At 29.6% G+C, this 24785-nt stretch overlaps 2 protein-coding genes and 1 pseudogene across 3 annotated transcripts; all 3 read right to left on the minus strand.

Moving 5' to 3' along the window:
• Window positions 1-1057: 1057 nt before the first annotated feature.
• Window positions 1058-6946, minus strand: LOC115719348 (mannose/glucose-specific lectin-like). Of its 2 annotated transcripts, none has more exons than XM_061108824.1 (5): window positions 6857-6946; window positions 6527-6730; window positions 5968-6420; window positions 5633-5875; window positions 1058-1430 (listed from the first exon to the last, which is right to left on the minus strand). In XM_061108824.1, the coding sequence occupies exons 1-5, from the start codon at window positions 6857-6859 to the stop codon at window positions 1422-1424; spliced, it is 912 nt and encodes a 303-aa protein (XP_060964807.1). In that variant the 5' UTR covers window positions 6860-6946; the 3' UTR covers window positions 1058-1421. The 2 variants fall into 2 exon arrangements, with proteins under 2 accessions (XP_060964807.1, XP_030504204.2); XM_030648344.2 differs by lacking the exon at window positions 1058-1430 and adding an exon at window positions 5082-5485.
• A 10394-nt stretch (window positions 6947-17340) lies between these two features.
• LOC115721584 (small nucleolar RNA Z247) lies at window positions 17341-17421 on the minus strand (annotated as a pseudogene).
• Window positions 17422-18826: 1405 nt separating this feature from the next.
• On the minus strand, window positions 18827-20634 carry LOC115719347 (phospholipase A1-II 1-like). The gene is made up of 2 exons (XM_030648343.2): window positions 19967-20634; window positions 18827-19722 (listed from the first exon to the last, which is right to left on the minus strand). The coding sequence occupies exons 1-2, from the start codon at window positions 20543-20545 to the stop codon at window positions 19117-19119; spliced, it is 1185 nt and encodes a 394-aa protein (XP_030504203.2). The 5' UTR covers window positions 20546-20634; the 3' UTR covers window positions 18827-19116.
• Window positions 20635-24785: the final 4151 nt, after the last annotated feature.

The following is a 24785-nucleotide window of genomic DNA, read 5'->3' on the forward strand; positions in this document are numbered from 1 at the left end:
AGTCACTACAATAAATGTCACTTTTACCAGCACAGATCGCTACTGCGCTGGTAAACTACTGCGCTGGTAAAAGTAACTTTTACCAGCGCATTTCGCAAACTGTGCTGGCAAAGAGATTAAAGTTTTACCAGCGTACATTTGCAGTGGCTAAAATCTAACTTTTACCAGTACATTTACGCGCTGGGAAAAGTCTTTTTTGCCAGCGCTTTTCATTTTATGCTGGCAAAAGTTCTAATACCAACATTGATTTGCCAACCCCCTTTCGCCAACACATCATAGGTAAATTCTATTTTACCAGCACAATACCAACTTTTGCCAGCACAAAAATGTGCTGGCAAAAGTGACATTTTTTGTAGTGAGTGTTAGATTATTAAAAGATTAGTCCCTTTATTATTATATTGATAAATATATATCTATATATAAATAAGTAGACCAGGTAATACCAATTTTTTTAATTAAAAAAAATCTCTTATTTTGACATTATATGAAATGTGGTTGTTCCATCTGAAACAAAATAACAAAAAAAAAAAAAAAAAAAAAAATTGAGTTTCACTTAATATTTTGTATATAAATATATTTTTAATATAATATAAAATGAGATATAAGCCTAGAAATTCAAATTATTCTCTTTTCTTATTTGCCAATAAATCAGAATTTAATAATTTAATATTTTTAAAATTAATATTTATAGTTAAATTTGTTTAGTATGGATAATACCTATTGAAAAATGTGAGGATTTTTAAAATTTTCCACTTTTTTTCTTTTTTAATGTGGGGTGGAATTTTTTTCAAAAATATTGTGTATTTTTTATACTGTGTAGTACTGCGTTAAATTTTCACTGTTGTTGCACAGTTATTTTTAGTTGTTCCATTGTTGTTTTAATTAATTATTTTGTTTTGTTATTTTACGGTTGTTTTATAAAAATACAGTATTTTTGTAAAAAATTCTGTATAACAGTAAAATTGTAAACTTTTGTCCAAAATTTAGTATTTTCGTAAAAACCAAAAAATGTTCCATTAATTAATACTAGACATAGTTCCATTGAAAAACTAATATATATGTATTATAAGAAAGACACAGTTTTTATTCATTAAAATAAAGATTAATACAATTTGCTAGAGTTCTTATAATACTAGCTAGAATTGTTGTTAATTGAAGCCATATAACCAATTCTATCTAGACACCACGTGGTGGAAATACATACAAAGACACCATGATGATATTGATACTTAGACAAATTACATACACCAAACATAGAGTTCGATGGATCAAGGATATAACATATATATCCTATCTTATTACAAAGACTTAAATAACATTATTCGAAATTCAAAGAACATGATGAACATGTGATATGAGTACTTCCACGTAGATTGTACGACAAAGGTGCAAATCAACGTAGATATATCCATTCTTCAACCTTAATTCTTCTATATATCAAAAACAACAAAAATTAATTTTCTTTTAGAAAACGTTAAAATCAAAAGAGTAGTACTAAATAATATAATTTTAAATTAGAGATAGAATTAATCAATTTACCGGTTTGACATAGATGCCGATTGAATCAACAAAGTCGCCTGATTTTCCATGGAATCCAACAACAACACCATCTTGTATTGAGAGGGAGAAAGCAGTGCCAGTTTCTCCCCCGAATGGTCCATATGTTTTAAGATTTGTTATAAATGATATCGATGTGATGAGTTTAAAGTGCAAATATTTTCCATATGTCCCACTTATAGATGTCAAATACTCTTCACGCCCGTCAAACTCAATCTAAAATATTAAACAAAGTACAACAACATTAACATTATTAATTGTTAGGATTAATAAGTTATGTTCTTATATACGGTTCAATATTTATACTTACTCTTGTTGGTAGACCAACATTTATTGGGATTCTTGCCACCAAAAGGTCCGTACTTGTGGTCATTCCCGTCCTTGAAAGAGAGAGACTTGATATTTGAACTATCCTGATAGATAGTTATGTGTTTTATCCAACTCCTTCCCACAGTGAAACCAAAAGGGTCTCCACCCGGACCACCCCATTCCCCGAAGGAAATGCTTCGTTCTGGTCTTACATAAATACCAAGAGCACCAAGGTAGTAGCCAGAGCGTCCGAAAAACCCGGCTAGGACGCTGTCTTCGCCTATGGGGAGGGTGAAAGGCTCGCCGACATTAGGGTTTCCAAATGGTCCATATGTTTTGAGATTTGTTTGGAAAGTTAGTGAACGAACAACATCATGAGCTACATTAGTATACTCGCCCTGTGTTCCACTTATGGATATCAAATGTTCAACAGGCCAGTTCAAAAGAATCTACAATACACATATATACGTACATATTATATATAATATTGATGAGCTAGGTTAAAAAATATACGTATATATAATCATATAAAAAAGAATATATATATACATTTATATACCCTTCTCTCTTGTCCCTTACTATTAGGGTCCATGCCACCGAATGTCCCAGAGAAGAAGCCAGTGGCGTCTTCGAAGGAAATGGACTTGATATTCTCTTTTTCATGGATGATTATCTGACTTATTCCAGTTCCAGAACTGAGTTTGAAGCTCCAAGGGTTACCGCCTGCACCAGTCCTATTCCCATATGGCCCTAATGAAATTACTCCTTCCTAACCATGCATGCCACCACAAACCAATTAACAATTAACATGCATGCATGCATGGATTGCCTGTACGTACAATCATAATGATATAATAATATATACCTAATTAATTACTATGCATAATAATATATATATCATATTTATTACATACCATTTGCTTCGACAGATTATAATTTCTCGAATGCACTGTGATGAGAGAAAGCTATATATAGCTCCCAATAATGATCTTAATAAAGTTTGTATAGTTGAAATGAAATTCTAACACCTGTGTATATATAGGCCTACCACCGGCATATGAAATCCCTAAACTACCCTTGCATTAATAGTCTGCCCACATTACCACAAATTAAAGAAGTTAGTTTTGCCATGTAATAAAAACGACAAACAAAGTAGATACTAATAGCAAGGCCTTTTAATCAATATATGCATATATTGTGGTCACGGGGAAGTAGGAAATTAATATTACATAGACTATTTTTATTTTTATTTTTTGACAAAAAGACAATTTTGCATAAGACATTTTAGGCTTACGTACCTTCTTGTCATTTTTGTTAAAAACGTAAAAAAAAAAAAAAAAAAAAACGTGCCTACAGTCAATTTATAATATTTTGCTCCCTAAAAACGTGGGATCAGAGCAAGGGATAAGGTTTGAGAAAAGAGTGGGTTCTCTTTTGTTCATTGCAACATCATAGCAAGTTGTGACACTTGGGTAGGGCTTGGAAGGATATACTTTGCATATACTTATTGATGTTGTTAACACATATTTTCATTAACTACTAATTAAGGTGTCGTTTACTTAACAAAAAAAAAAATAAAAAATTAAGGTGTTGTTTTGGTAACACTTTTTTTTTAATTATTTTTCTGTTTTTAAAATTAAAAAAGTAAAAATATTTTTCAAAAACATGTTCTATAAAACTGTTTTCACTTTTTAATTAAAAATCAAAATATTAAAAAAAAAATCACTTTCATTAATATTTCAAACAGTTTTTTTTAATCAATGTTTTGGACTTTGACTAGACTCTGACCAAACTCAAATTCGGCCCTAGCCTTGGTGCCGAACCTAGCACCCTACCCGGACCCAACCCCGGACCCACCACTTAAATAAAATAAAAATAAACTTTACAGAATACAATTTTGTTTTATAGCTTTTAAAATTAAAAAATAAAAGTGGTTATAAATGCATGGGACGGAGCAAGCACTTCTAAGCGTGTCAAGTATGCATGCAAAGATATTGAGTGATGAAGAAATCAAAACTTTCATGAGCATGACTTTCATCCAAGGCAACAAGTGGCTTATTCAACCTCCCAACCTTAAACCCTTGATCAACCCAAAAATTATAAGGGTCTATTCTATGGCCAATTGTTATTTGTATGTTAGATTATTACAAAATTAGTCCCTTTATTATACAAAAACAGTACATATATATGTTCACAATATATTATTATTATTATATATACAGGCCCGTCTCAAGGTGTTGAGAGGCCTAGGGCGAAATTTGAAACGGGTCTTTTTTTACAAAAAAAAAAAATAAACATTATATAATTTTATTTATTTTTACTTTGAGATTATTATTGAAATTTTGACACAATATAATTTAACTTTTTATCTTCATATAACAAATAATTTTTCTCACCATATAAGGTAACTTAACGTAATATTTAATTATAATTAATAGCATCTTTATTAAAGTGTTATATATTTTAGGACTTTTGTAAAAAAAAAAAAAAATCAACAGTATGTCAAAAATTATGTTAATTTTTTTTAATATATGTAATAAATTTTTATAAATTTTAAAAAATAAATAATAATTAATAAATATATTTTTTATTTAAGTTATAATATTCTTGTTAGTTATTTTTTAAAAATATTTGATTTATTTATTAGAATTACAATAAATTATTTTATCCGTTTGATTGCATCAAGAGTAATTTTTAAAAAATTGTTTACTAAACATAATATTTGCTCCTTACTAAAAATATTTATAACATAATATTTTTTTAAGAAAAAAAACCCCAACAGTTTACTATAAATTTATTTCTAAACATTATATTATATATATATATTTAAGTAATGCATTGAATATATCTTAAAATATTATATTCTTATCAAATAAATAAAAATAAATAAATAAACATACATATCTTTTACAAATTTTAACTATACCTTTGAATTTTTAAAACAAATAAAATGTGAGGGAGGTAGGAATCGAACTCGGTACCCACACCTCAACGTAAAACGCCTCTATTACCAACCAACTGTGCTATAAGCCATTTTATGTAATTATTAAACCAAAATTTATATATACATATATTATATTTTTATTTTTTTTATATATATAATATTAATTTTAATTTTTTCGGGGCCTTCGAAATTGTGGGGCCTGGGGCCAAGGCCCCGGCTGCCCCACCCTCTGGCCGGCCATGTATATATATATATATATATATATATATATTAAGAAAGACAGAGTTTTTATTCATTAAAATAAACATTACAAATGGCTAGAGTTCTTAATTGTAATACTAGAATTGTTGTTGATTGAAGCCATATAACCAATTGTAGCATAATAAAGTAACCCAGCGCAGTGATATGAAGCAACCCACATACACGTACGTGGTGGAACTACAATTACAAACACACCATTATTTATATATAAATATATCAAACGTACATAGAGTACGATGGATCAAGGATATATATATATATATATCCTATCTTATTACATAGACTTAAATAAGTACATTATTCGAAATTCAAAGAACATGTAGTAGTGATATGAGTACTTCCACTTAGATTGTACGACAAAGGTGCAAATCTACGTATTTCCTCAGCCAGATCCATTCTTCAACCTTAATTCTTCTATTAAACAACAACCATGCAAAATTAATTTTCTTTTAGTAAACGTTAAATTAATCAAAGAGCAGTACTAATTAATAATATAATTTTTGATGAGTTATGAGATAAATTAGATGAAGATATATGGAATTAATTAATTAATTAATTTACCTGATGTGGTTTGACATAGACGCCAATTGAATCAACGAAGTCGCCTGATTTTCCATGGAATCCAACAACGACACCACCTTGTATTGGGAGGGAGAAAGGAGTCCCAGTTTCTCCCCCGAATGGTCCATATGTTTTGAGATTTGTTATAAATGATATCGATGTGATGACTGTCAAGTTCAAATATTTTCCATATGTCCCACTTATAGATGTCAAATACTCGGCAGAACCTCGCTCAAACTCAATCTAAAATATTAAACATTAACAATATTATTAATTGGGTTGTGGAATATATAGTACTTGTCCCACAATATATATATATATATATATATACTTACTGTTGTTGGTAGACCAACATTATTAGGATTGTTGCCACCAAAAGGTCCATACTCGTTGTCATTCCCGTCCTTGAAAGAGAGAGACTTGATATTTGAACTATCCTGGTAGACAGTTATCTGTTTTATCCAACTTCTCCCCACAGTGAAACCAAAAGGGTCTCCACCCGGACCACCCCATTCCCCAAAGGAAATGTTTGCTTGGGGTTTTACATAAATACCAAGAGCATCAAGGTAGTAGCCAGAGCGTCCGAAAAACCCCACTACGAGGCTGTCTTCCCCGCCTATGGGGGCGGTGAAAGGCTCACCGCGGCCGGTAGTGGTTCCAAATGGTCCATATGTTTTGAGATTTGTTTGGAAAGATAGTGAAAGGATAACATCATCAGGTATATCATTGAACTTACCATGTGTTCCACTAATGGATATCAAATATTCAACGGGCCAGTTCAAAACAATCTACAACATACATTTGATTTGATCGATGATCAGAAAATTAAAATTAAAATATATATATATATACACATGATCTATATATATATATATATATATATATATATTATACCTTTCTCTCTTGACCCTTATCTAAGGGATCAGGGTTGTTGCCACCGAATGTCCCAGAGATAAAGCCAGAGGCGTCTTTGAAGGAAATGGACTTGATATTCCTATCTTCATAGATGATTATCTCTTTCAATCCACAACTCAGTTTGTAGCTCCAAGGGTCACCACCTGTGCTACTCCCATATGCTCCCAACGAAATCACTCCTTCCTAATTATTATTTACCACCACAAACTATTAATATAATAATAATATATTATATTAATTAACATATATATACATGCATGCATGCATTAATTATTATGTGATGACACAATTATATATACATGTACATACCATTGCTTAATATATTATAATTAGATATAGCTGCTACAACAAAACAAACAATCTTCAAATTTTTGTAAGTTGATGATGATGATGATATGATCAAAATTAATCTATATATATAGGCCTACCGCCCGCCCTTTCAAAATCCCTAAACTACCCTTAGTACCCAGTACTTATACTTAATTCATTATTATTAGCCTACATTGTTGAATTTTCAAGAAAATTATCTACGTACGTACAACAAAATCAAAATGGCTTTAATTTACTCATCATACTCAATATATTTTTCTGTCATGATCGATTATGTTGAATTTTTTCCCATTCAAACATTATTTACTTTTTTTTAAATGTGATACTTATGCAATTATATATTTAATATTTACTTAATTATTAGTTTATCAGCCCATTCTCCTCATTTTCCTAGCATGCATGAATATATACATATTATCTTTAAATATATCTTTGTCCTAATTAATAAAACACACTAGCTACGTACAAAAAATCATTAATAAAATTTCTTAAACAAAATAAAGACATAATACTAAACAACTAAATCTATTGAGAGAGCCGACCACCAATTACACGTCACTCATTCAAGCCAACAGCTTGTTTGGCTAAAGAACGAGCAACAATATTCTTAAACTTTTTACGATGAGGCCATGAAGAAATGCCTTGGCCTCTGCAACGTAAGGCTCAAAAGACCCCACACTCAGAAATTCACCAAAAAGAAGACGTGATCATTAGGACTAGACGACACTACCCCCATCCCCATTTTACAATCTTCATCTCACGAATCCCGACATCCACAAACAAATTGACCTCACCTAAAACCAGATTTGTCTCAGTAGTAGACAATTAGGTTGACCCCTGAGTACGAAGTTTACCAGAGGACCCACACCAATAATAGCATCTTGATATATCTACACATATAATTAATTGCCAAAGCATCCACCGCATTATCAAGTAAAAGCTTATGATCATGACAAAAGTATTACGCCTAGCAACACTCTGTTGTGAATCCAAAAGAAAATTGTCAGGAAATTACTTTGAGAAGTGGTAAGAAAGTAGAGAAACCAGCAGTTCAATAGAAAGAGAGTGCGAATGGTGATGTGGCTGAGGATTTGGTGAAGCTAATGAAAATAAATTAGAAGATTGTGTTGATTGAGAGAAGAGTTCACCAGTAGTAAATGACCAACTTGTCCGTATTCCATATCCTCAAAGGCTTAGGAAACCTACACTTGATAAACCATTTTCTAAGTTTTTGGAGGTATTCAAAAAGTTGCACATCGACATTCCTTTTGCTGAACCCTCGGACTAAATATCTAGTTATGTGAGGTTCATGAAAGAGATCTTTTTAAAGAACAAAAAAATGTAATAGTATGAAATTTGTAGCTCTTACTGAAGAGTATAGTGCAATTTTGCAAAATAAGTTACCTCAAAGCTTTGCGATCCAGGTAGTTTTACTATTCCTTATACTATTTAAGAAGATTAGAAAAATATCAAAGGAATAAGATGGAAAAAAGATAAAAGAAAAATCTCACAAAAAGATGACATGAAATAGTGAAAATTGTGCAAGAAAATAAAGCTGAAACCTTAAGCCTGAATTCGACTATGTTTTGTTTAGATTTTTAAAAGTAAAAACATAAAAGTTCTAGATCTCTCTTTTATCTTTTCAGAACATCTTGAATCGTCTAATTCTGAGCAATATCAAGAGAGTTATGGCCACGAAGCAAAAAACTCACCTCCTCTTCTAATCCTAAGAAGAATAGGTTTTCTAATCCTGAGGAGAATGGGTTATTTTTCTTCAGCGATTTTTATTTTATTTTATCATTTTTTGGCTATAAATGAAGTGGACTTCAATAGTTTTAGAGGAAGCAATTCAGAGGGAAATAAACAACAGAATATAGAGCACGAATTTCAGAGACCGAAGTCAATACTGGAGGCATTCTTCAGAGGGTTTCAACATTCTTTTCTTCTCTATCTTCTTCTATTTTCTTAAGTTAATATGTGTGATTTTGCTTCCATGAACATGTGTAACTAAACACTTGATTAGGGTTAGATGAATATTGTTTGATATTGCTTTATGGTATTAATAATTAGATATAGAACAAAACAAACAATATTCAAATTTGTAAGTTGATGATGATATGATCAAAATTAATCTTACATTATGTATCTATATATAGGCCTACCGGCCGCCCTTTCAAAATCCCTAAACTACCCTTAATACGTACTTAAACTTAAACTCATTGCCTTAATTATTAGCCTACATTGTTGAATTTACAAGAAATTTGTCTACGTACGTAGAAGAAAATCAAAATGGCTTTAATTTACTCATCATACTCAATATATATTTGTGTCGTGATCGATTATATATGTTGAATTTTTTTACCATTCAAACATTATTTTTTTTAAAATGTGATACTTATGCAATTAAATATATTTAATATTTAATTAATTATTAGTTTATCAGCCCATTCTCCTCATTTTCCTACCATGCATGAATATATACATATTATCTTTAAATATATGTTAGTCCTAATAAAACACACTAGCAACAAAAAATTATATCATTAATAACATTTCTTAAACAAAATAAAGACATAATACTAGCTAAAATCAAGATGAATAACTTGTAAACTATATATATATATATATATATATATATATATATATTAATTAATACTTAAGATGAACGTAATATAGAAACTACAAATTGATTGTTATATGTATTATTGGAAATGAGGTAATTTAGAATCTAGGATCAATGCGAGAGTAATGAATGATAAAATTTATGAGATATTGATTATTTTTTGTTTACCAACTTAAATCACTCGATCACAAGTTACACTTTTGGTGACTCCCTTTGGCTATCTTTGGATATACAAGGGCTCTTATTGATTTTTTTAGACCAATTATGAGATTTGGATGAGATAGATGAAATATATATTTTTTTAAAACATATCATGGGAGGTATTATCTCTGAAAACAAAAGTGCATTCATCCCTGGGAGACTGATTACAGATAACATAATGATTTCTTTCGAAGTGCTTCACTATCTTAAAAGGAGGCAGCAAGGTAAAGAAGGGGTGATGGCTCTCAAGCTTGACCTTAGCAAGGCATTTGATCGTATTGAATGGGCTTATCTTAATGCTATGCTTCTTAAACTCGGTTTTCATGAAAAGTGGGTTTCTCTCATTCACCATTGCCTATCCTCTGTCAAATACAAAGTAATATGTGGGAATCATGAGACCAATGTATTTGTCCAACTAGAAGGAAAAGGCAAGGGGATCCCCTCTCCCCATACCTGTTCCTTGTGTGTGCTGAAGGTCTCTCTGCTATCCTAAAACACTTTAAAGTTAGAGGCTGGTTGCACGGTTGCAAAGTTGCCAGAGGAGCCCCAGTTGTGTCCCACATGCTCTTCGCCGACGACAGTTATCTTTATTGTCGTGCTACTGCTGCTGAAATCGACAAAGTTCAAGAGCTCTTGTTAATCTTTGAAAAAGCATCAGGCCAGCAAGTCAATTTCAACAAATCTTCCGTATTTTTCAGCTCCAATACTACTCAATCTTCCAAAAATCTCATTTGTAACTCTATGGGAATCTGTGAAGCAACTGAAGACAGCAAATACTTAGGCCTCCCTAGCACACTTGGAAGAAATAAAAACACCGTTCTTGGTTTTCTCAAAGACAAAATGCAAAAAAGGATTCAAAGTTGGGATGGAAAGTTCTTATCTCGTGCCGGGAAAGAAGTCATGATCAAATCCGTGGTTAAATCCCTCCCTAATTATGCTATGAATGTTTTCCTCCTCTCTAAAAACACGTGCAAACAAATGGAAACTCTCATGAATCGTTTCTGGTGGCAATCTAAAAGTAAAAACTCTAAAGGAATCCATTGGAAAAGTTGGAAAAATCTCAGTAAAAGCAAATCCAAAGGTGGTATGGGGTTTAGAAATTTGAGAGATTTCAATCTTGCTTTATTGGGTAAACAAGGATGGCGTATTCTGGTTAATCACAACAGCCTTGTTGGGCGTATCTTTAAGGCTCGATACTTCCCAACTACCTCATTTTTTAACTCTGAGTTAGGAGGAAACCCAAGTTTCATCTGGCCCAGTTTATTTGAGACAAAAAATCTACTTCTTGCCGACTACAGATGCTTTATAGGGACTGGTTCTTCAGTCAGCATTCTAAACGATCCCTGGCTCCCCGCTAAAAACGATGGCTTTATCCATTCATCTCATCCGGCTCTGTACAACCAATTTGTCTCCTCTCTTCTTAAACCAGACGCCAAAGAGTGGGATACTGACATCTTCAATGATCTTCTTGATGAACGTGACAGAGACCTCGTCCTTCAGCTCCAAATTTCCCCATCTGCTTCTGAAGATCACTGGTACTGGCTCAAAGAGCGAACTGGTATTTATACAGTACTTAAAACTGCTTACCACCAGCTGCAACAATTGAAAGGCAACTGGGGTGATGATCCTCTGTCCATTTTCTGGAATTCCTTATGGCAATTGCCCCTGCCACCTCGAGTAAAAGACCTCTTTTGGAGAGCTTGCAGCAGCTGTTTACCCACCAAAGTTCAACTTCAAACCAGACATGTTGCTATCGACTCTACTTGCTCACTCTGTCATTCATCTCCTGAAACTTCTCTCCATCTTTTTGTTAATTGTTCCTTTGCCCAAAACTGCTTGAGGAAAGCTCTTGGTTCTGCAAGAGATAGTGTAGAACATACTTTTGCTGACTGGTTTTATCACGGTCTCTCTCACTGGACTGCCTCAGAAATCAAAACAATCTCCATGCTTTGTTGGGCCCTCTGGCGACGCCGTAATGATCTTATATGGAATAACACCCAGCCTTCTGTTGACAAAGTTATCTCATCTGCAAAACTCACTTTAGATCAATGGAAAAGCGCTCAATTTCTTTCAAAGACTCTCTCTAATAGTGCTACTGTTACTATAGATAGTCTTGAGCGTTGGACTAAATCGACATACCCAATGATCAAAGTTAATGTTGATGGGCAACCTTCGCTGACCAAAAAAGTTTCGGTTGGGGTTTTTTTGCAAGAGACCATGATGGAAGCTTCTTACAGGTCTTTCAATCAAGCAACCTTGGTTCAGTGCGTGCTGGAATGTCTGAGGCGGTAGCAATAAAAGAAGCCCTCAATTGGATAAAATCAAACAACTGGCAGAATGTTCAAGTGGAATCGGATTGTCTTAATTTTATTGCTAATTTTGTGACTAATTTTAGTCACATATATTCAAATGCTTATATTGTGTTTGTATTTGAATAAAAATATTAAATGCAATAATTAATTATTTTTTAAATAAATACTTAATAAATAAATAATTTATTGGTAACTTCTTGTATAAGCCGTAATTATTTGTAAAGAGATATTTATTTCAATATTTGATTCCTTAATTTCATTCCAGATCAAGAATGACTCTTCTGTTGCAGATTTTTATACATGCAAGTGGGCGTCTCATTCAAGTAGTTGTAATTATAGCTAAGTACTAATTAGATTAGACTTTTATTTCTATTTAATAAAATAAAAATTGATATTAGAAATAAAAATGCAAAAAAATAAAATAGTTTTAATCAATCTAGATGTGAAATTAGGGAACTAATTTCAATTGTTTTGATTGTTAATTAATACTAATTAAATATTCTATTGCATCTTCGAGATAGTTCAACAAACAATTCGTATTAAGCAATAATTTAAAAATCACACAAGTTATGTAAATACTTTCATTTTGTATCTAGACTAATGTTTATTCATTTAGAGCAATTCTAACATTAACTTTTTAGATTTCACATTAGGATCATAAATCATTCTCAAAGTGATCAGGTTCAAACATGTAATAAATTAACAACGATAAATAAATCACATAATCAAAGAAGAAAGAACAATAAACTAATATTAGCTCATGGAATAATATCCATCAAATATCTAAATTGGGAGTGCATAATCTCCATATTCAAATTAATGACTAATCTAAACATCAACATAAACAAAGAAAATAAAAGAGAATGAGAAGGAAACTAGATTGGGGTTGTCACAGATCGCCAACTTCTCGCTCCAATCTTCTTCTTCTTCTTCTTCTTTTCTAGGGTTTAGTTTTCTGTCAATCTCCTCTAATTTTTGAAGCCCTCTTTTATTTAAAACAAATTTCTCAGCCAAAAATGCAAAAAAGAAATGTCCCCACAACGTATGACGGCGGCGCCACAATGCTTGAAGCTTTTCGAAAAGTCTCGTTTCCTTTGTAAAAATCTCGCTGTGGCACCCTCAAGGCCAGTGTTGGGCATCACGGCACCTGCTGGCACGCGAAACATCGATTACAAATTCTTCAGTTTTGATTCCACACTGTACTTTCAACTTTTGACTAATTTTTACATTTTAAGTGTCGAAACCTGAAACTATAAAAAACCAATGTAATTATGTTCCAAAAACTATCTTTTAAGAAAACAATAGATACTAAAAATACTCTGAATATTAGGCTGAAGATTCAAAATAATTAACGTACAAATTTTGACGAGAGTTATATATGTCTCCACAAACTCAAGATTCAAAATGACTTGTGGATATCCCAAATTCAAAATCTGCCAATATATATAAAAAAAAGAAATATATTTGAGCTTAGAACATTATTATTAAGCACTAGTGGTACTTAACAATTTTGTTTTACAATTAATTAGTAATATATTTTTTATATTTTTTTTTTCAAGTTATATGAAATTTATTATTTAATTACACTAATAGTAGTATGACAACGAATAGAGTCCTAGATGCTAATAAATTCTTTTAGTAATTGTCTTGAGTAAAATAAGACCTATTTTGCCAAAGGTCAAAAACGGTGACTCTAGAAGCTAAGGCACGTTTTTTTTTGTATTCTTGTTTTTTGAAGAACACAATTTTAATTAAGTATTTTTTTTTGGGGGATAGGTAATTATTAGTTATAACAAGATAGGGCTAAAATGTCTTTGCAAAATATATTGTCTTTTTGTCAAAAAAATAAAAAATAAAAAATGAATAAAAGTCTATGGAATATTTTCCACAATTCCCACGTGAATCAAGTCTTTTTGTCACCATCCAATTGATTATTATGTAAAAGAAATATAAGACTATACATGTTAGTAAATATTTTTATTTTAAAATTTGTAGTAAAATAACCTATTTAGATTATTTATTATTTATATTATTTTTTGTCACATAAAAAAATAATAATTTTTTTTTTATATTTTTTTTAGAATTAGAAACAAATTAATTACTTAAAGGTTATGGTATATCTATATTAATTTTGTTAGATTTTTTTATTTGAAAGTTATATGGATTGTTTTTTATTTGAAAGTTATTTGGATATTTTTTTTTAATTTTTTATGAGTTGTTCTGTTTTGTTGTACAGTATATTTGTTGTATAGTATATTATTATTCTATCTTAGATGATATTTATTTTTTAGTTTATTATATATAATAATTGTGGTATATAATTTTGTTAGTACGTATTATATAAATATTTTAATGTATGTATACAATTTTATTGAGATGCTACATATATTTAATTATTATTCATATATATTTATTTTAAATAATCTTCAATTAGTTTTTATTTTATTATATACAATGGTAGTTTATAATTTTATTGTCATAGTGTATATATTTTAATTATGATATATAATTTAGTTAGTATAGTATATACATATAATTTGGTTAATATTGTTAGTATATATATTTTGGTGAATAATAATATATGTATTTTTTGTTATAACGGTATATTAATTTTTTAAATAATATTTAAATTCTATTTTCTATTGTACTTTTGTTGACATGATATATAATTTTATTAGCATCTTATATATTTTTATTTTTATTTGCTATTATTATATATTTTGATTGTAAGGCATATATTTTTTGTTATATGGTATATAAATTTTATTGTATAGTATATCATTTTATTTTAGATCATGCATGTTTAATTTTTATTTTATTACATATAAATGTGATATATAATTTTGTAAGTATGCCATAATTATATTACGGTTGTATATAATTTTATTAATATGGTATATATAATTTTTTTTTTAATAATATTATAATATTTTTGTTTTATTTTTTTTATTGTAGGTACGTATGTATATATATTTTGTTGTTTGGTATATAGTTTTTATTGTCTATAGTAGTATATCATTTATTTAAAATGATATTTAGTTTTTATTTTATTAAATAATATTTTTGGTATGTATGCCTATTTTAATGGTAGTATATATAATTTTGTTAACATGATATATATATATTTTGAGTATTAATTTAGTATTATTATATTTTTTTGTGGTATATATAGTTTTATCACTACAGTATATTAATTTTCAGAGATATACGATATATCAAATTCTGTTATGTATATTTAATAATTTAATATATTTATTTATTTTTGTTATAATATAATAATATGTAATACTAAAAAAATTATATAACTTAATTTAATTATTTTATATTTTTTAAAAAATAATATGTAGTAAATGTATTTTTATAATTTTTATTAGCTAATTTATTATATTTGGCTATTTCCTTAATTTTTTAAAAAAGAATATTTACTAACTTAGGTGGCGTTTGGTAACACTTTTTTAATCAGTTTTCTGTTTTTAAAAGTAGAAAAGTGAAAATATTTTTCAAAAACATGTTCTATAAAACTGTTTTTACTTTTCAATTTTATAATTAGAAATTAAAATTTTAAAAACAAAAAAAATCACTTTCAATATTTTTTTAAACAGTTTTTTTTTTCTTAATCAATCTTTTAGATTACGACCAGACCCGGACCCAAATCCCCTCCCCACGGCCCTGGCGCTGAACCCGGCTTTTGACTTGAACCCAAATCCAACCTCGGACCTAGACCCGACTTAAATAAAATCAAAAAATAAAAATAAAAATAAACTTTACAGAACACACTTTTATTTTCTGTTTTTAAAATTGAAAAATAAAAGTGGTTATAGAACGCATTTTTGTTTTTCAAAAATAAATTTTTTAAAAACAAAAATTTTACTTTCATTTTTTGATTAAAAAATTAAAAAACAAAAGTGTTACCAAACGACACCTTAGTTTTCAAATTTAAGACCATTTTGCATCTCAACCCTAAAAAAGTATCTTCACAGCTATGCATATTGTTATTAGAGATTTTATATATTAATATAAGAATAAAAAGAGATTAATTAACATGTTACAACATTAGAAATAATATATATCAGACAAATAGAAGAAGAAATTACATCACATAATATATACTGTTATCCATATTTCTGGACATAGGACACGTGACATGAACAGAGAAGGACAACTTTAAGCAGTCGCAAGCCAAGTCCTCCTAATTAAACTGGATCACGGATAAACTTTGTGAATTTGGAAACAGATCAATACTGAAGGATACAGAAAGGTTTGTCCTGCCTTACTATGCCATCCAGGATACGGAAGGCTTATTATCTCCTAGGATTTGGAGATGACCAGGTTCGAGGTGTGTCCAAGCGACACCTAGAAGATTACTCGAAGGGCTTATCACAGACTATTGTTAACAAAGGATAAGATTTATGGTGAGCTTTGCTTAATTGACAACTTGAACTGAATTGCAGTTTAGAAGGAAAAGACTTTTTCTCGTTTACTAGAACATGCTTAGGTATACATTAATAGAGAGATGGCCTAACCTACGATGCCATATAACTCAAACTCAGTAGGTGGTAAAAGAGTAAAACAAGACTCAACAAAAGACTCTAGACTGGACAAATGACTATTATTTGAAGTGGAGGCAATGAGACAAGTTGAACTACTGCTGGAGGAACTTGTCAGTGGTGCTGTGTGTTGATAGAGGCTATTGTTAACTTTCCCTTGAAGAAGAACTTTCTTTGTATCCATGTCTTTCAAAACACAAGAACGAGAATAAAATTTAGCATAAGCATGATTATCTTTTGTAAGTTGAGACACACTTAACAAAGTTTTAGTGATAGAAGGTACAGAAAGAATTTTATTTAAGTGCATATATTTTGAAGGATGATTTGTTTTGAGGACAAAATGACCAATATGAGAAATTAGAAGGGATTCACCATTACCAACAACTAAATTGGTCTTACCATGATATTCAGTTAGAGTTTGAATATTACCAGCATTATCAGTCACATGATTGGTAGCACTACTATCCAGGTACTATGGGTGTCATCAGAGGTAGTTGGATAGCTCGAGTTTGCAACAAAGGCTTGTTGGTTAGAGTTGCCAGTATGATTGATGTTGGCTAGAATGTTGGTTTTGGTTGTTTTTGGATCGACTAAAGGCTAAATCAAATTTGTGTTAACACTTTGCAGCAGGGTGATCAGGTTTGTTGCAAAGTTGACACACTACATGCCCTTGAGACCACAGCCATGTCCACAGCCTCGAGAAGTAAAAGTTCTTCCACTACAAGAGTTATTGGGAGAAAAGGGCTTTCTGTTTCGAGCAACAAAGTTAGCGGAAGGAACATTCAGATTGATAACAACAGAGTCGTATTCTTGTCCAAGACCACCAAAAATATATAAAATCAAATCATCATCACTGAAAACCTGACCTGCAGCAGTTAAACCATCAGCAATGGTTTTCATTTTAAGAATATTATCATGGATAGAGAGGGATCCCTTTTTGAGAGATTGTAATTGAAAACGAAACTGAAGTATACAGGCCCTGGATTGAGTAGTGAACAAACTCTCAAGTAGAACCCAAAAATCACGAGAGAACTAGCAGCAAAGCACATGACCCACCATATGGCTTCTAAAATAGAGTTCAATAACCAACTCAAAATGGCTTGGTTAGTTCTAATCCAAAGAAAGAATTGAGGGTTTACCTGTCTAGGTAGAAGGGGATTTGGATCTGTAGGAAGATCAAGGAATTGGGGAGGACACAGTTTTGTGCCAAAAACAAATCCATCATACTCGTGAGCTCGAACAGCTAGTATCACCTGGGATCGCTAGTATGGGTAGTTTTCCTAGTTGAGGTTGATTGTTATCGGAGCAAGTAACAGTGCGACTGGGGCTTGAACCATAGGCACGGCATGAGCTGGAATTTCAACAGGCGGAGCTTAAGGAGGAAGTGGAGTATCGACACCCTGACCAGCAACGTGTTCTCGACGAGCTTGACTAACAGAGGAATTGGATTGGGACCCAGTAGATGCCATGAGCTTTGATACCAAGACAAAAAATAAAGGAAAGAAAAACCAAAAAGAAATGCTCTGTATTTTCTCTGCATTGAATATTTTGGTACAATACAATTGGTACAGTACATGCCTTTTATATACAAGGATTAATGAAAAAATCTCTAACACAAAAATATTCCTTATTATTGAGATTGTGACAAGTATATCAGGGTTTTCCCAAAAGGCGAGGAAAGAATTGTTCTAGAAAAATCTAATGGACAACAAGGTACAAAGAAAATATTATGAGTATCAATATTTTATTTTTTAAACAAGTTTAAAATAGAAACAAAAACAATGCATTAGTTCGAAGCTAATTGGCCCTAGTACAATATGGTCACTACAAAAAACTACTACGTTTAGTGACAACCTTTTAGTCATAACATAAATTTTTTGTGACTAAATGTGACTTTTAGTCACAATAAAATATTATTTGTGACTAAAATATAATATTAATTTAGTTACAAGTTATTACTAATTTAGTTTTAGTCACAACAAATATTGTGACTAAAAACACATTTAGTCACAACAAATCGTAATTTTTGTGACTAATACTTTTAACCACGGACCTTTTAGTTACAACACAATAATGATAATTTATAATTAGCCATAACTTTTTTATCTTTAGTCACAAATTTTGTTGTGAATAAAAATAAGATTTTTTGTAGTGGGTGGCCATATGGAGCCATTTCTCTTCACGAGCCTTGTAAGTGCTTTAAGGTGTCTTATTTTTACATATTATCTTTCAGAAATAAAATGATCACTGAATTTAACCAAAAAATAAAAGCATTAATAATAATATTAATACAAATATGTGTGATTTATTAACATAAAAGTACTCTCACAAAATACATAAGTTGAATTAAAGAAAACACAGAATATGCCTCAAACATAGACATATATTAATATAGATAAATATATAGATGGATAGAAATATTTAAAGCATCAAACTTTTTAAGCATGCATGCATGCATGCATTTCTTAGCACAAGAGAATAAAACATTTATTTATTGTACATTTTTGTAAACCATAATAACTAGAATAATAGCTATGGCTTGAATAATATCCATGGTTACACCTCTCGATCCATGAGAACCCAAGACCCATCATCCAATTGAATCATACCTTTGTTTTTGTCCACCCACCACATGCTCGTCACAAGATATTCATCTTTCAAACCATCCAATCTCTTATTCACCAGTTTGATATCACGATCCACTTCCAACTTGAACCCTCCCCCACTGCCTTGGGTTCCGGCAACGCCATGCAAGTAAACCTCAAGCTCGTGTACGGTTTTCTTAGCTTCTTTTAAGTACGGCGACAGAAGGGTGTCTATGACTAGCTCCCGTCCGACGTGGGCGTAATCTAATAGGAATGGAATGGGGATTGGGAGGTCAGGGACGGGGTCTTTCTTATTTCTCACGCGCAGGACGTGAAGGTTGTGGAGGTTGGAGAAGGTGGCCTTGAAACCCTCGTTTCCAAAGCGTGGACTTGCGAAAACGATGGCGGTGACTGGAAACGCCTTCTCAAGGCTTCCAGTCGGCTTGTTGTAGTCGTTGAAAACAACGTCAGTGGCGGCAAGAGCAGCCATTGCAGCGCCCATGCTGTGTCCGGTGAAGGTAATGCTCACTTCTTCATCCTTATATTGATCTACCAATTCTCTAACCGCACCCAGAATCTGTTCATATCAAAATAACTTATCATAAAATATATGTGAAAATATTCAATATTAAAATACACCAAACATATAAAGTGGAATATTATTTGATAGAAGCTTGTTATAATAAATTACTCATTTTGATCCATTTACAACTAATAGCAGACCTAATTAGTCAATTAATTGATATAACCTATTATAATTAAAAATCTGACAAATAACCTATGATTATACCTTAATTACTACTTAATTTAATTAATCATACCTGGTCTCTGCAACTGTTGGGATTGTAGGCTGAACCGGTTTCAGAAGAAGTATAATACAAGTAAAAACCTTCATGCACCTTAGGATTATTACTGTCATTTTTAAATATATCTGAAGCAGAAACTAAACAAATTGTTTTATCAATTTCCTCCTCAATCTTTGGTAACGTTCCCCTGAACGACACCAAAATATCCCTTCTCCCTAACACCTCCTTTCCTTCATCAGTCGCCACCGCCACAAACCCTAGCCACTTTGATTTCCCCGCTTCCCAATTGGGAGAGACCGGGGACGAGTCTCCCTTGAATGCAGTGGAGGCGTAGAAGTACTTCTTCACCTCATACTTGAAAGGATTATTCCCACTCTCCAATCCCACCCTTGTGAATAGGTTTTTCATGGAGTACCTACAAAGGCTGTAGTTATTGGATTTGGACTCTTCAATGAAAGAATCCACCACAGCCTGGACCCTTTCTCCATAATGAATTATGTAGCGGCGTAGGTCAGAGTCGAGAGGGTCAAGAAGACCCTCCCACTCCCCCTCGCCGCTCAAAACTCTCCACCGTTTTCCAATGTTTCCGGCCATTTTGTCTAAAAGAGAATATAATAATAATAATAATTGATGTATGGAATAATAGTATTGTTTCTTCTTTTCTTTTTTGGTAGTGTGGCCATATGATTCTAAACCATCCTCTATTTATAGATAATTCTTTCATTTTTTTCATGAATATTTTAATGAGTAGCATATTTGGCTCGTTTTACACATTGCTAGTGATAAAAGTAGGCAGTAGTACAATAATAATTAATGTTACATTATACTTAGTTTTAGCTATATTAAGTTAGTTAAATAAACCATCTTAATTGCATTATAATTATGTGTAAATCAATAAATTATCTAAAAAATGAATACTTACTACAGAAAAAAAAAATCTAATTTTAAGTATATCAAAATTAGTGACTAATTATATATAATTATTCAAACGTTGTGACTAAAATGATCTTGATTAAAAGTATTAGTCACAAAAATTAAAATTTATTGTGACTAAATTTGTTTTTAATTATAATACTTGTACTTAAAATTAAATTAGTTTTTTACAAATTAAATTAATGAATATAATGATAATTAATGTAACCCTTTATTTCGAGCATATCATAACATTGGTACATTAATTAATATATACTAAGGGATATGATTTTGTTCCGTGATTATACTTTTACGGAATGTATTTTGTGATGTACGGCAGCCGTCAGATGAGAGAGTTATTTGATCTGACGGTTGAGATTGATCTAGGAGTAATTAGGGTTAAAAAATAGAAATGTACTCTGACACTCATTTAATGTACCCTGAGACTCATATAATGTACCACGAAATACATTTCGTGAAAGTACATTACGGAACAAAATCGTGTCACTATATACTAATATGTTATTTTTAGTATATATAAAAATTATTATAACTTATTAATTAAAACAAAAACAAAAACAAATTCGTACTCCTGCCCACCAATTATCTTGTGACCATTATTTACAATATTGTGTATATTAATAAACAATATTATTTACTTTATAAAATATAAAAATAAGTTGATGATGATGATAAGGATAAGAATAACTCCCGTACAATATAATAGTGAGGCACATCGTATATAAACAATGACCATGCATGTGTATTTTATATACTATACATAAAAGACACTTACAAAATGTGACCAAAAGGAAATAATACTTATGTGATGAAAAGTAGATACACAGCTATAGGTATATTTAATAAAATGACCAATTATTGATGTAGGACAAAAAAGATTGATGACATGTTACAAATATTCTTGTTACAAATACTTTTGTGTTGATGACAAATAAGACAATACATTCTTATATTATTATTAATTTTATTTTTAATAATTTTCCATTGCTTTCAAATACTAAATACAAGAGTTTCAAAAATAACATCTTATTCGTATTTCTTGATAGGTGACACGTACGTGTACTTCTATGAAGTGAAAATTACTTCTATAAAATATGAGATTTTATAAAAAAAAAAAAGTTACAAAAGTATATGCATTTATAGGTTTGTCACACTTTTATGATATTTTTTTACATTTAAAATTTTTTATGGTATTTGATATGCCATATTTTTATAAACATATTATCCAAATCTATATTTCATGTTTTTGTTTCTAACTTAATTAGTTTTATTTTTTTAGAATAATTACATAAGGCACTATTATTTTTTGTAAAATATTTATATTTTTACGTTCAAATAATGTTTTTTTTTTTACATTTTTACGGTTTTCCAAAAAATAACACGAAAACAACATAAAATCAACAAGAAAACTACATAAAAGTAACATTAAAATAACATCAAAGTAACAACAAAAAATAACATACATATAACAAAAAAATCAACAACAAATTAACAGGATTACAACATAAAAAAGACCGTATTTTATGTAAATAAATTCAAAAAAATCGTAAAAATATTTAAAATTCCGTGAAACCGTATTTTTGTAATTTTTTTGTTATTTTTATGTTTTTGTGAAATAAACCCTATTTTTATTAGTTTATTTTACATTTACGTTTTAGGGTTTCTTTCTATTAGGGAAATTTACACCAAATACTAACAATTTTTTTCAAACATTACATTTATAATTTGATAAGGAAATTTTACATTTATATTTTTCTTATTTTTTTTCTTTCTTTTTTACTCTTTTTTACTTATTAAAGCTTCAAAAGTTTTTTTTTTAGTCAATTTTAGCTCTCTTTTTTCTTTTCATTTTTAAAGTCTGACTTTTATTACTTTTCTTTCTTTCTCTTCTCTCTCTCTATCTCTCTCTCTCTCTCTCTCTCTCTCTCTCTCTCTCTCTCTCTCTCTCTCTCTCTCTCTCTCTCTCTCTCTCTCTCTATTTTTCTTTTTTATTTTCTTTTTCTAATTTCTCGTTGTGTCTCTCTTTTTTTTTAAATTTTTTTTCTCAAACTAATTTTTTTTTCTCTTTGTATATATAAATATATATAATAAGTGTATATTTTTATATCTCATTTTTTTATAGATGTTAAACTTGTTTTTTTATTTAAACTACTATTTGTTTTTTTTTTGTTAAAAATTAATTATTTCATTAAAAACAATAGAAAAAACCAGTTTCATCAACATCATCCTGAAAAAAATAATATAAAAATCATAATCTAAAAAGAATACAAACTTTAAAAACTAGTTTCACCAACATTGAAAGAAATTAATAATTTCATTAAAAGAATAAAAAAATAGTTTCATCAACAAGATAATGAAAAAAATTACAATAAAAAAACGATACTAACTTTAAAAATGAGTTTCATCAATATTAAAAGAAACTAATTATTTCATTAAAAGAGGCAAAAAAAAAAAAATAGCTTCATCAATAACATAATGAACAATACACAATGCCTAATTACTAAACTTTTAAAACGATACTAAATTTAAAAACCAGTTTCGAACATATAAATTTTATATGATCAATACCTAATAACCAAACTTCTAACTTCATTCTTTATTTTGGCATTTAATTTTTCATTTGGTTGCTTAAAAATCAGAGTTGATTTAAACATACAATATACAGGAAATATAACAAAGAGAATCAAAAGTTAAAATCTAAGAGAAAAAAAGAAATTAAGAAAATTAAAGAGACAAAAATGCAATAAAAACAATAAAAGAATAACAAAAACAAAACAGTGGAATGTGAGAAACCAGTTAATAAAACAACCAAAATAAAAAATAAAAAATAAAAAATAAAAACCAGTTTTTTGAAATAATAAATAAAAAATTAAAACTTAAAACTCAATTATGAACAACAATTAAAAAAAACCAGTTATGAAAACTAGTTTCTTAAAAAAAACTAGTTATGAAAATAATAAAATAATATGTGTGTCAGAAACTGATTATTTAAAATAAAATAAAAATTGTTGTTCAAATATCATACAATAATAAAACTTGTTTTATACAAACTAGAAAATATACAATAATATCATAAAAATGGAGCAATCCCATTGCAGAACAGTTAAAACCTGTGAAACCAGTTTCGACCTGTGAAACCAGTTTTGACGCTATAAAAAATCATAACAAAATATAAATGTTAATAATAAAGTTAATTGAAATCAATTTCATCAGACAATCAAATTAAAAAAAAATACACACACACAAAAATACAAAAAAAAAAAAAATACTAATCACAAATATAATCAAAACAACACACAATGCATACCAATAATTTAAAAACAAAATATAAGTGTAAGTTTCGAACCTAGAAACAAAATAATAAAAAAGTAACTTAAAATAAAAAATTTGTAATAACATAATGAAATTATTTTTTTTATTCTTTTAATGAAATTATTAGTTTCTTTCAATGTTGATGAAACAGATTTTTAAAGTTTGTATTATTTTTAGATTATAATTATTTATATTGTTTTTTTTTTCAGGATGATGTTGATGAAACTTGTTTTTATTTTTTGCTGCTTTTAATGAAATAATTAATTTTTAACAAAAAAACAAACAGTAGTTTAAATTAGAAAAACAAGTTTAATTTCTGTAAAAAAATATCTACAGTTGAGATCATTTTTTATTTATTTTAGTGTTTTATTTTTTAAAAAAAGAAAAAAAAAATAAAAAAGAAACACAAATTTAAAATTTTTTATGTCATTCCTCATGACTTTTTCCCATATTTGTAAGTTTTTTTTTTAAAAAAATGTCATATTTAGTGTAATTAAATTTTTATGCCATATATATCAAAACTTATCCTTATTTTCTCTTTTTTTTTTTTTTTGTAAATAGCCCTTCTATGAACCTATATCACTTAAAA

The sequence above is a fragment of the Cannabis sativa genome, chromosome 2, assembly GCF_029168945.1.
Source record: "Cannabis sativa cultivar Pink pepper isolate KNU-18-1 chromosome 2, ASM2916894v1, whole genome shotgun sequence".
Classification (NCBI taxonomy): domain Eukaryota; kingdom Viridiplantae; phylum Streptophyta; class Magnoliopsida; order Rosales; family Cannabaceae; genus Cannabis; species Cannabis sativa.

Bases quoted from the DNA above. Each gene is read 5' to 3' on its own strand.
- LOC115719348 (XM_061108824.1), bottom strand. The intron at 6,421-6,526 runs GTATAATATATA...TGTATGTTGTAG, and splicing joins ATAAGGGTCAAGAGAGAAAG to ATTGTTTTGAACTGGCCCGT. The intron at 5,876-5,967 runs GTAAGTATATAT...TTAATATTTTAG, and splicing joins ATGTTGGTCTACCAACAACA to ATTGAGTTTGAGCGAGGTTC.
- LOC115719347 (XM_030648343.2), bottom strand. From the start codon at position 20,545: ATGGCCGGAAACATTGGAAAACGGTGGAGAGTTTTGAGCGGCGAGGGG. The intron at 19,723-19,966 runs GTATGATTAATT...TGATATGAACAG, and splicing joins CCAACAGTTGCAGAGACCAG to ATTCTGGGTGCGGTTAGAGA.